Here is a 12,569-nt window from a genome sequence, read left to right on the forward strand (position 1 = left end):
TCCCCAGGACTCCTCTTCTCTCTGTTTTGACCTCTCCCTAATATTTCATAACACTAGTGTTCAGGCTGTCACCCTTTTGTGGCAGACATCAAACCTTCTACTGTCTCTGGACAAGAAGCTTACCATGGCAGTACCTAAAACAACAGTGCTAACACAGGAATTAGGGAATGCATACCTGATTAGCTTCCCTGCTCGCTAGGGAAGACCCAACACCAACATCAAATAAAAGTGAAGCTTACTGGTCACAGTGAACTGGGTAGAAGTCCTGCTGTCATCAGCCAGGAAGGCAATCTCACCAGCATCTTCCATCTTACACTCTCGGATGATCATGGTATGTTGCTTGCCCGAGCATGTGATGGAGATCCGATCACTGGGTTTCACTTCTTCTTTATTCTTCAGCCATCGGATGTCCTGGCATTCATTGTCCAGCTCCACGCAGAAGATGGCCGTATCGTTTATGAAGACTGCGGTCTTGCGGGGAAGTTTTTTAATGATGTTCCCTTTAAATAAGAAATAATTATGGTCAGCAACCAAGAGATAAAGTCTCTGGCAACACTGGAACATCCCGGCTACAACAGGACTAGCCAACAGCTCTCACCTAATCACAACATTGTAGACACTGTGCAAACATCCCTAATGAATTCCTAGGCTCTGAGTTTCACAGAACAGATAATCCCATGGACTCATTTTGGCCTTCCAAGAGAGAAAAGCAATCTTGTTTGACTACAGTCGCTCATGTTTCTAGCCTAACACGCAGAGCCTGCTGTTGGGTAAACACAAGGTATGCGGCCTTGCCAAGAGCAGATTTGACAGTGATGTGGCTTTTACTGCCCACATATGCTGGGAATCCAAATTAAAACTCTGCTAAAAGTAGGTCAGTCTTAAACCAGAGAGGTCTCTCGCCTGTCTTTAGGATTTTGCCTCCATCAGAGGTACCAGTAAGTTACATAACCAAGACACCAAATGCACCAGTCACCTGTATTAACAGAAAATACACTGAAACCCTCAGGTTTCTTCTTAGAGTCAACCCAGAAATTCACATGGAATGAGCTTCACTTATTTTTCAAGTGACTGTCATGATTATCACTTACTAGAATAACCTCAAAGTTACAAGACGAGATTATTCACATGAAAGCTTGGAAAAAGCATCAAGGAACCATCCCTGTTGATGGATGGTGACCGGTTCCAGCCCTGGAAAAGTCTCTGTGAGGTAAAAAGAGCCCTAACCCAGGCATATCACCTAGGGCTATTTCATGAGAAGCAATGCTGAACTCCTTCATGAAGCAACAGATCAGGCACATGCTTCACCCGTAGGATTCAAGACCCTGAGTCTCTGCTTATCCTCCCCGAATCTTGGCTGCGTGTCTGCTCCTTGCTGCCCTCAGCAGCGTCCCCATCCCTCCAGCCCTTCACATCCTGCCAAGTGCTCACATTCCCCCAACCTCACCCTGTTCTCCTGAATCTTCTCGCTCGGGGTAGGCACAGGGCTCCCTCAGGAAGGCTCTGCCTCCCTTCCCTCTTGAGAGCTCCACCTGGACCAGTCACTGTTTTTTCATGGAGCATGCCATAGTACCATAGCACAAACAAGTAAAACATCAGCTGTCCTGGAGAACATCAGCTGTTGGTGCTGGAGGCTGCTGTGTGAGCCCATCACAGTCATGCCATCCTTGCAGATCCTTTGACCCACAGCTTTGAGCAACCTGGTCTAGTGGAAGGTGTCCCTGCCCATGGCAGGGGGGTTGGAACTGGATGATCTTTAAGGTCCCTTCCAACCCAAACCATTCTATGATTCTACATGCTTGATGCCATGACACTACAAGTCTGCAGGTCAAGGACTTTGCTTTCTAGGAAGCCCCTTTAAGCATAGGGCCCCACCCCAGGTGACATATCTTGTGCAGCAAGACAGTCTGTCCCTGCTCTGTGACCCTGTGTCCCAAATACACCCCAGCAGGAGACCCAGGGACCCACTGACCCACCAACACAGCTCTCCTCTCACACTACAAGGGAGTCTGCTGTTCTTCACTGCACACATCCCTGGGGTAAATGCCATTCACAAGGTCAAGTCTGGAGTCTCATGCATGAATCGGCAAGACTTGGCCCATGTGGCATAACAAGAGCCTTTCTTACCTTGGACAGACAACTCTGCGATGGTCCTGCTCCCTTCTTTCATCTCGCAGATATAGACAGCATCGTCATCTGCGGTGACGTTCTGGACAGTGAGCCGGCGATACGTGCCCTCTTCTTCGATGTTGTATTTCTTGCTCTGCCGGAGTTTGGTTTCCTCCTTGAACCAAGCCGTCTCTGTACTAGGTACAGGCACTTCACACTGGAAGGTGGCAGATTCCTTCTCCCTCACTTCAAGATCCTTCAGTTTTTCTTTGAAGGGTATTGAAGGTTCTTAAGAGAATAAAAACAGAAAGAAGCAGCAAGTTTGTGATTGTCTGGAGTAAGAGGTGGACAAATAAATAAGTCAATAGAAAAAAATTAAGCATTAACACTCCTTATTAATGATATTGATTTGTCCTGAGCTGCTGTCCAAACTATCAAGCCCTTCTACAGTAAGTGTTCTGCTCTCACGTGGAAAAAAAAAAACCTTAGATCCCAGCAGATGTGTATTTCAGGACTTAGAATCATACAGAATCACAGAATCATTTAGGTTGGAAAAGTCCAGCAGTGGACTCAACTGGTTTCTAGACTTATCTAAAGACAAAGCAGTATCAGTCTGAGCTGCAGTACCTACCTCACACCACCACACAGAGGAGTTCTCTCTAATCCAAAGCAACGTTGGTGAAGCATGAGGTTAATAAATCCTGCTCTTGTGGTCTGCTGGTCCTCTAGCATGAACATCTCTCTGTCGCAGCCTGTCACTCAATGATGCCAACAACAAGAGGGGCAGGGTCCACCCAGCCTAACCCTATACATAGCAGCAGCCACTTCACAGCAGAGTGAAGATGGACAAATAGGAAACAAGTTGGTCTTAGGGAGAGGGCACAGGGCAGCAGTTCTAGGTGAGTGTGAGCAGCTGAGCTGCTCAGTCGGTGCAAGAACCAATGTTTTGGGGATCTTGCAGCAGAAATGAGCTCAGTGGAGGGATCTGAAAGGGCACAGAAAGATGAGAGGTGGATGTGCACCTAAGGACAGACATGGGGGAAAGCACAGAAGTAATTGATGGAGGAGTTTTCTGTTCTCCTCTCAAGCACCAAAGCCTCTGTATCAGCTTTTGTCAACCATAGATCATAAGAATGGTTTGGGTTGGAAGGGACCTTAAAGATCATCCAGTTCCAACCCCCCTGCCATGGGCAGGGACACCTTCCACTAGACCAGGTTGCTCCAAGCCTCATCCAGCCTGGCCTTGAACACTTCCAGGGATGCGGCATCCACAGCTTCTCTGGGCAACCTGTTCCAGTGCCTCACCACCCTCTCTGGGAAGAACTTCTTCCTGATACCTAATCTAAACCTCCCCACTTTCAATTTAAACCCTTTACCCCTTGTCCTGTCACTACAGGCCCTTGTAAAAAGCCCCCCCCAGCTTCCTTGTAGCCCCTTCAGGCACAGGAAGGTGCTATAAGGTCTCCCTGGTGCCGTCCTTTCTCCAGGGTGACACTGCAATGACAATCAGAGAACTAGAGAAAGAGACCAAGTCTCCCACACTGGCTCTGCTTTCCTCCAGCAGCAGGGCTGCAACGCTCTGGCTTAGGGAGAAACCGGAGCATAGATCAAACATGCAAAACAGCTGCATGGCAGTGAGGGAAGAAACTTTACAAAGAGAATAATGTTTAATTCCAGTGACAGGTGCACTGTGAAATCATCCTGATACCCCAGCACTAAACTGGAGAAAGAGGGGGTTGGACTGAAGAGGACAGCCGGTGGTCACAGCCACGGGACTGGTGCCATCGTCATGTCACAGGCTTGGATTAGCCAGTGCTGATGCATCACCACTCACGCGTTGTGAGAGATCACGTCTTGACACGTACCTTCATCTTCTAATAGCTACCACACCGGCTCCCAGCCTTTTTTGTGCCTCCATTCTCCCTCTCCCTGACCCCACAGACAATCCCAATTTCATGTGGTCACTAGCAGTCAGTAATGCCAAGTGTTAATCTAAGAGTCAATCTTATCTTACATTTATAAACCCATGCCCATGGTGGCACATCCCACACCGAGTCATGGTGCTCTAAAGGCTGGAGAAACACAAACTGAGGCCCTCAAACACCCCAGATTCAAACTTTGATGTCCAAGAGCCTCCATATTGTAACATTCAGATCTGGTAGCCCAGCACCTGAGCCGGTCACCTGCCTCCTCCATTAGGATGGGAACTGCTATGGGAGCAGTGCTGTCTTTGATCTGCTCTGCTCTTTTCTGACCTCAAGCCCTAGAAACCCACGTGTTCAGTTTCGCAGGCCTTTCGTTCCACCTCTGGCACAGCTGCGATTGGGGCGGTCACATAAACCCCTCCAATCACTGCTACCTAGGCACAGCCTGGATGGAGATCGTAGAATGGTTTGGGTTGGAAGGGCCCTTAAAGATCATCCAGTTCCACCCCCCCTGCCATGGGCAGGGACACCTTGCACTAGACCAGGTTGCTCAAAGCCTCATCCAGCCTGGCCTTGAAGACAGCCAGGGATGGGGCATCCACAGCTTCTCTGGGCAACAGATACCAGACCCTAAGGGACACCTGTGGGGAGCAATGCTATCTATTGCCTTGTTTGTTATCCTGAGATTAAAACCTGACCAGGAACCCATACAAGACCTTTAGGAACAGGAAGGTGACTCTAGGTCACCATCCCGACTTGGTTATTTTCTTAAAAAAAAAAAAATGTTTTGCCTTAATGCACCTCAATTCAAGTCAAAGTCTTACCCTGAACAGCCCCCAGCTGAGGCTACACAGACCTGCTCTGCCCACACTCCACACGTTAATTACCCCTTTTAATTTAACCCACAGGTAACTCAGACTCCTGCCCTGCAATCCCGTATGTCACCTCTGGAAGCACTCCATGTAGTCAGGGGGAATGAGGCAGTTTTCATTCTCATTCCCATGAGCAAGAGGATGAGACCCAGAAAGCATTAATCAGAAGGATGCCAGCCTCTGGGAGTTGGATGGAGTGTTGCTGTGTGAGAGAGAGTCTGGATCTGACACACAGACATGCCCAAGGGCCAGAAGGAAATAGGAGATGCACCTCAGAAGCACACAAGTGTTTTCCCATACTTGGAACAACTGGCCATATCATTAAACCCTCTCCCTTTACAGTCACTAAGCAGTATCTAAGGTTAAAAAAAAAATAAAATAAGCTGTTCTAGGAGAAGCTCTAAAATGTACAAAAGCAGAAGAGTTGGTTGATTCTTGTGTGCACGTGCAGTAACAGCACCGGGATAGTAGATGCCAGGCTATCCTTGGGAGCTTGGGATCACAGATATCCTCTGAAAACAGCTTTGCTTTCGTCCTACAGACATGTGTACACACATCTTATCTCACTCTGAACAGCTTTTCAGAGAGCCAGCAGCAGATAAACGGAATCGAAGGCTGGGATTCACCCAGCCCACTGCTGTGTTTTGCTTTGAAGATGTGAGAGAGACCCCAAAACCCACCAGCCTGCTCTTCCTGAATATATCTTCATGCTCTTTACATCATCTAGCATGGATGTGGTCAGAGGGGGTTAATTTTGGTCAGGGGACTACAGAAGGACCAAAGGTCTCTTTGGAGTAGGCATCCCAAACAATTCATCTGGCCCCTAACCAGCCCTCTGCCCAGGTCAGGGAGATGGCCACGAGGGAGCAGTGTCTCCAGTGGATCAACAGGCAACCCAGACCTCAAGGTAATTCTCACTGTAAGCTTGTGTCAAGTATGACCCTAACGCAGACAATAAAGCCATTTCGCTATCAACCATTTTCCTTGTTATCCAAAATGTTCATAGTTGCTTATCTTACAGGGACGTTTGCAGAAAAGAGCTGAGGTTACATGTGACCTAATTCTCACAGGGATCCTCTGTTTCAGATAAGAAGTGCCACCAACTCCCGTCTTTATTTCCTATAGATGTCAGAGCTGGTTAGAAATTGTTTAATACTAAGCAAGAAAGGTGATTTCTGATCATTCAGTTCCATGGAAAAATGCCAGTTTTGCTCAAAACATTCAGTTATTCAAACTTCCTTTGAGAAAATCTAGGTGGTGTGTGTCTGGAGTGGAAATGTGATCTGCTCTGGTGCTTTTTGGGAGCCATGGTTTGGTGATTTCCTGACCACTCCTAAGGATGCTCTCCCAGCCGGGCTGTGTCTCCCAGAATATAGAGCCCTTTCAGCTCTGCTCAAGTCATCAGAGCTCCACGTACATGGGGGTCCCAGGCACCATGGAAGAGACAATTTAGACACAGATGACACAGGCTGCAGTGGGGGAGCAAAGGAAAAGCTGGAAAGGCAGTTCAAGTGGATGTCATTTCATACAAAATCCAAGCAGAAGTAAAAAACAGTGGGTTTTTCTGATCACCTGAAATCAACCATTATCTAGAAACATTTAATTCCACGAGAGCTGAGTGGTGTGACTTTGAATGGGAATTCTGCTTTGTCTTTGTAACACCTGGACTCCCAGGACATGGCTCATTTTCATTAACACCAGATGCCCTGAGATATCGTTTAAATTCAATCCATCAGTATGTGTTTTTTACTGTACAGTTTTTTCTATTAATCTGGTTTACCCAAAGGAGAAATACTCATTAAGGAATATAATGAAAACAATAACATAACTAAAGAAGGAAGAATAAGAGACATACAAAAACCTGCCTATTGAGAAAAATGGGAGAGAGAAACAGCAAAGCAACACCCTGAGGGAGCATGGAGCAGGAGCAGCTCGTGGAGTTAGCAGGGAACTGCAAGAGCTTAGATCAGATATGAATTTGGCTGCTTGTCTTGAGAACATATTTCTCCAGAGTGTCATAGGCTTTTTTGTTTAGTCCACACCAATCAAACTAGCAATGACATGATGATATTTTTTAAAAGCAGGTCCTGGTAACACATTTTTTGCTAAGAATAGGTACAACCTGCGAAGAAGCCAATGTTTTCTTAACCTTCTCAAGGAATATCTGTCTGCTTGACCTGGTCTTCTCACTTGCCTACATTTCCTCTTGCCTGTTCCTGGTTTTCTCACCATTTATTATTTCAGAGGCAAGTTTTCCCTCTGCCTAACAAAAATGATCCAGTGAGGGTAAGAATACGGAGAATCCTTCCAGAGGAAGCTATCTCAAGTTGCGTGGACAGGCTTCCACCACCCTGTGCCTTTGGTGTTCTTCCGATTTACTCTGCTGTCCGAGTTTTCTGTCTACCTTTCACATTTCTCCAATTCTCTTTGAGATCTCAAATGTGACTACCATGGTAGTGATCATCCAAAATCACCTCAGGTCAGGGCAGAATCAAGTGGCCTCAGCAAGAGTCTGTTTTTCCAGTCTCTATCCTATTTGGCTTGCAACCTTTAACCTTTTCATACAGTATCTGATTACTGTATTCAGGGACTCAGCTGGACATTGCTTGGCCCAGGCCCAAGGATGGAGACCTGTTCGCTGTTCTTGCTAACTTTATACATGGCCTCAGGATATCTCCACAGCCTTCAGGAAATTCCAGTCAGTTATTTGCGTTCCTCCCATCCTCTCTGCTCCTTGGTTTGGTAAAAAAAAAACCAAAAAAAACCAAACCCAAAACAGAGACTCATAGAATCATTTAGGTTGCAAAAGACCTTTAAGATAATTAAGTTGAACCATTAACCCCACACTGCCAAGTGCACCACTAAACCATGTCCCCAAGCAGCACATCTACACATCTGTTAAATACCTCCAAGGCTGGTGACATGATCATCTCCCCGGGCAGCCTGTTCCAGTGCTTGACTACCCTTTCCATGAAGAATTTTTTCCTAATACCCAATCTAAGCCTCCCCTGCGTAAAGGTTTACTCTCGGGCAGGATCTCTTAACTTTAACATCTCATGTTTCAGCGTATGGCTTGTGATTTTATACCCGCTCTAGACACCAGAATCCAGCACATCTCCGAATCGGAGTAATCAACTCTTGGTTTTCCTTAATCGTGCGAGTGACTTTCTGTCCTGCAGCCTCTCCTTTGAGATTCACGTCTGATTCACTACCTCTCATTTAGGAACAGCTCAAAAAAATCTCCTTTTCTCAGCTCAATAATCTGAGAGGCATGGGTTCAGCAAATGCTTACAAATGTGCTGAGTCCAGGTCTAGGATCTTAACCCACAGAATATAAAATATAGAGGTTTGACCTGTGCCCAGTCCTACGCCCTGCTAAGAGCTACCTTACAGACAGTATGCTGGGCCAGGTAGTCTTTTTTATTATTATTACCATCTTTAAAAGACCCATAAATATTCTCACTCGGATTCTTACATTGAGATTCTGTGAACAAAAATGCCAGAGCATATTTAAACCCGTGAAGCTTGTCCTTCCTGGCACCTATGTCTATAGACACGGACCGGGGATGCAGCGTCACAGGCTCTATAAATACACCAGTATCTGCAGAAAGACCAGTGCAACAGCACGGTGCCTGCCGAGGGTGGGTGCTTGGAGAATTTAGCCTCTTCTGCATGACTGAGCAAAGAGAAGGTTGGATGGCAACGTGACCTACCCCCCTAAACATGATGGCAAGTGAGCTAATGGCATCACCAACGGAATTAAAAGCTCCCTTCACTACTACATCGTTCTGAGCTGTCTCTGGAGGGCTGAGAAGGGCTTCTGGTGACACAAAGGAGAATCATTATTCAGGGCCTAATTATAACCAACACACGTAGATTTTCCATGGCACCCTTGGCCTGGTCAGAAAGCCCAACATGGTATAGGATAACAAAGAAACAGACCATAAATATTTCCATTTAAGCCCTCTGACTCACAGGCCTTGACAATGGACATTGATCAATAACCTTTTCCCATGGTGCTTGCTCCCAGACCTGCTGCTTCGCATGCTTTCCCCGTCTCCTTTGGAACAGGTTGCACCCACTGGGAACAAACAAATGAGCATGGACAGAGAGGAGGGGGTTTGTCTTTGCAGGACAAGCGCTGGGCAAGTAACGGAGCTTAAGCCATGCTCAAAGTGAACACCCACCCAAGGGCCAGGCTCTGAGTCCCAACTCATGAGGTAATCACAGCTTTATGGAAGAGGACAAATGCCCTTCCCAACACCACTCAGCACCTCCAAGGGATGGTAATGAGTGGGACAAGTTCCAGCGAGTTCCATGGATCAGGTGTCACTGATGGACACGAGGACTGAGTCACTGATGGGAAAGACAGTGAGTGTGAAAGGAGAGGTCCAGAAAAGGGAAACCAGAAAAACAAATGAAAGTTGAGAGTCTTAAAGATGGGTATGAAACACAGACAATTCCTGCTCATTTGGATTTCTGATTTTGCTTCCATTAAAACCCATCTATTTTGCCACTCAAGTGGCAAAGCCTTTTACATCTGAGAGTTCATTTACAGGTGCTCCGTGGGTTGCAGACAGCCTGCTGTAACCTTGCCAAATGGGAGAGCAGCTTCAAAATTTAGAGCTTCCTTTGTGAAAAGGAAAGAGGGGGACTTTTTACAAGGGCCTGTAGTGACAGGACAAGGGGTAATGGGTTTAAATTGAAAGTGGGGAGGTTTAGATTAGATATCAGGAAGAAGTTCTTCCCAGAGAGGGTGGTGAGGCACGGGGGCACGTTGCCCAGAGAAGCTGTGGATGCCCCATCCCTGGAAGTGTCCAAGGCCAGGCTGGATGAGGCTTTGAACAACCTGGTGTAGTGGAAGGTGTCCCTGCCCATGGCAGGGGGGTTGGAACTGGATGATCTTTAAGGTCCCTTCCAACCCAAACCATCCTGTGATTCTATGAAAATGTGTGACACATTTTTGTTGCCACTCTGAAGAACTTGGTCTGATCTCCTCCAGCTGTGAGGGACTTGCCTTGGTGAAGGCAAGTTCTTCACCACGGATCACAGCAAACAGAGGCAGCCTGGACGTAGTAGAGCTGTGGGAGCATACAAGGACTGCAGGCTATCCAGCAAAACAAGCTGGGAAAAGGCTGAAGAGACCTGGCAAGAACAAGGCTGCTGGGTCACTCTGAACAGGAAAACTGAGATGGACTGTAATTAAAGTTGGAGTAGGTCTCCCAAGGGATCCAAGGCAGCCTGACACACTTAGCTTGCAGGAAGGAGTTTCCTCTACTTCTGCTTAAATAGCACGTGTCTGCCAGATTGACTAATCCCTGTGGTGAATATAAAGGAGGGTAAGATGGAGCTTTAGCATTCCCTGATACAAAGGATGGAAATGGATCTCTCAGATTACTATAAAACCAGGACAGATGTGAGCTTTAGAGACCTGGTTCATCCCAGCTGCCCCACACCCAGCCAGTTTGACATCATCCATCCCTGGCATCCTTTCCTAACACCCCCAGTGATGAGACTTTCTCCCCAGGTCATCTGTTCCAGCGCTTAACCCCCTTTACAGCCGGAGGGCTTTTATTCACATCTAACCCACGCTCCCATACAGCAGTTCAGCGGCAGAAGTTTTGTTCACGCTCCCAACCCAATTCAGAAGTGCACTGCCTGGCTCCTTGCAGGCAGGCCCACCCTGGTTAGAAACATAAGCACCCACCTTTGACGGTGACGAGCACGGAGCTGTAGGTCTGGCCTGCCAGGTTGGAGGCCGTGCAGGTGTACAGCCCATTGTCTATCTGTTTGCAGAAGAGGATCTTCAGCACAAAGTTCTCCTGATCATCCTCATAGATGACATGCCGCCGCCCTTCCAAAATGACCTCATTGTCCTTTTTCCACACAATCTCTGGCTTGGGCTCACCCGTCACGTAGCAGCTGAGCTTGGCGTGCTTCCCCTCCGTCACACTGCACGTGCGTGTCAACGCCCCAAACGTCGCGTTGCGGGCCCCCTTGGTGGCAAGTCCAGCGGCTCTCTCGTAATCCCGGGAGAGGCTGTAGCTGATGCCAGAGAGCCCTTCTGCCATGCAGTAAGACTGGGCAGATGTTGAATCAAGGGCCCCATGGGAGATGTCCGTTTTTCTGATCTCTTCCCGCCTCTTTTGCAAGTGAGACAACAAGGATGCCGTCTTGCCGCAGCTGGCATCGAAGTGGCTGCTGCTGCCCGGGTTGGAAGAGCCCTGCATTTCCACCACCAGCGCAGCTGAGGCACTGGCAGAGCCGATGGGATTCTCTGCCCGGCAAGTGTAGGTGCCGCTGTCCCCCAGCCGGGCACACTGGATGGTGAGAGCGTTAGACTCCCCGGCAGACTCCATCTGGAAGCGTCCGGCATCAGCCCGGTTCCGCAGATGTCTCCCATCCTTCTCCCAGTTCACGGAGAGGGGAGGGCTGCCCTGGACCTTGCATTTGAACATGGCATCTTCTCCCAGCGTTACTTTGATGGAGGAGGGTTTCTGGATGAAGTATGGGGCTGACTCCGTTACTGTGGTCTCCTCTCCAACTTTGATGCTGACAGCTGCAAAAGCTTCTCCGATGGTATTCTTGGCCCGGCAGATGTATTGACCACTGTCCTCCAGGCTCAGGTCGTAGATTGTTAGCCTATAGAGATCCCCATCTTCCGTGGTTTTAAACCTTCCTCCAGACTGGACTGGAAGTTTATCCTTTTCCCAGGTCACAATTGGGATGGGGTTTCCAACGATCTGGCAGCTCAAGGTGGCATCCTTCCCCACAGACACCATAAATGCCTTTGGCCGGGTCAAGAACCGGGGGACTCCGCTGAACGAGCTGTAATCCATCTTGGTTTCCTAACGGGAGAGGAAAAGAAAGCAAATGTAAAGACAGGGCAGATCATAGATGAGATGGTGCAGGTAAAGAATTCCTGCACTTCCACGGTAGCAGGATGTTGTTTGTGGTCTAGAACAGTCTAGTCAGGGCATGTTTTCATTGTCCTTCTCATTATGGGTGAGAAGGTCTTGGGATATTTTTGGTTCACACATTCTGAGATGTGAGCCCAGTAAACTGCTGATGGAGGAGGTAGCTTACTTCCCCACAGGGTAAAATACAAGTCTTCAGGCTGTTCATATGGGAAGAACATGATGGTCCCTTTCAGCTTCAGCACTAGGCCACTGACCTGCACTAATGCCGTATAACCTATGGGCTTGTGCTGTAGCCATAGCGAAACAAATGGGCTTTAAATTCTCAGAGATGTGTCTACCCATCAAGATACCTCCTCAATTTTCATCTCTTTTTCTATCTCATTGCTCTTGTTCTCTTCAGTTTTTCTCTTTCTCCTTGCCTTTTTTCTTTTTTTTAATTCTCCTTCTACAACACGCTCCATCTCTCCTCTTACCCTCTCTGGTCATTACCCATCCCTAGGTCTTGTTCTCTGAATCACAGTCACAGAGACCTTACCTTCAGGGTGCAGCCTTTAGGAGGACACACAGATATGCCTGTCACATTATGGATGATATTTCTCTTTATTCCCAGCTTCTATTCAACACAACCACTGAGATTCAGCTACTTTGATGGCAATGGTATGCAATGTGTCCCTCTGGCTTATATACAGCCTCATCCAGATGGTGCAGGGCCAGACACAGCTGAGCTGGGGATGTTTTTGCAC

The 12,569-nt window shown here is 47.7% G+C and overlaps 1 protein-coding gene across 1 annotated transcript; it reads right to left on the reverse strand.

Annotated features, from left to right (window-relative positions):
• Positions 1–239: 239 nt before the first annotated feature.
• Positions 240–11,745, reverse strand: LOC104508496 (obscurin-like; the record flags this gene model as incomplete). The annotated part of the gene is made up of 3 exons (XM_010150143.1): positions 10,614–11,745; positions 2,128–2,397; positions 240–500 (listed from the first exon to the last, which is right to left on the reverse strand). Coding segments are annotated over exons 1-3 (1,663 nt in total), but the record flags the coding sequence as incomplete, so codon positions are not given.
• Positions 11,746–12,569: the final 824 nt, after the last annotated feature.

This window comes from Eurypyga helias, unplaced genomic scaffold (genome assembly GCF_000690775.1).
Source record: "Eurypyga helias isolate BGI_N326 unplaced genomic scaffold, ASM69077v1 scaffold11004, whole genome shotgun sequence".
Taxonomy (NCBI): domain Eukaryota; kingdom Metazoa; phylum Chordata; class Aves; order Eurypygiformes; family Eurypygidae; genus Eurypyga; species Eurypyga helias.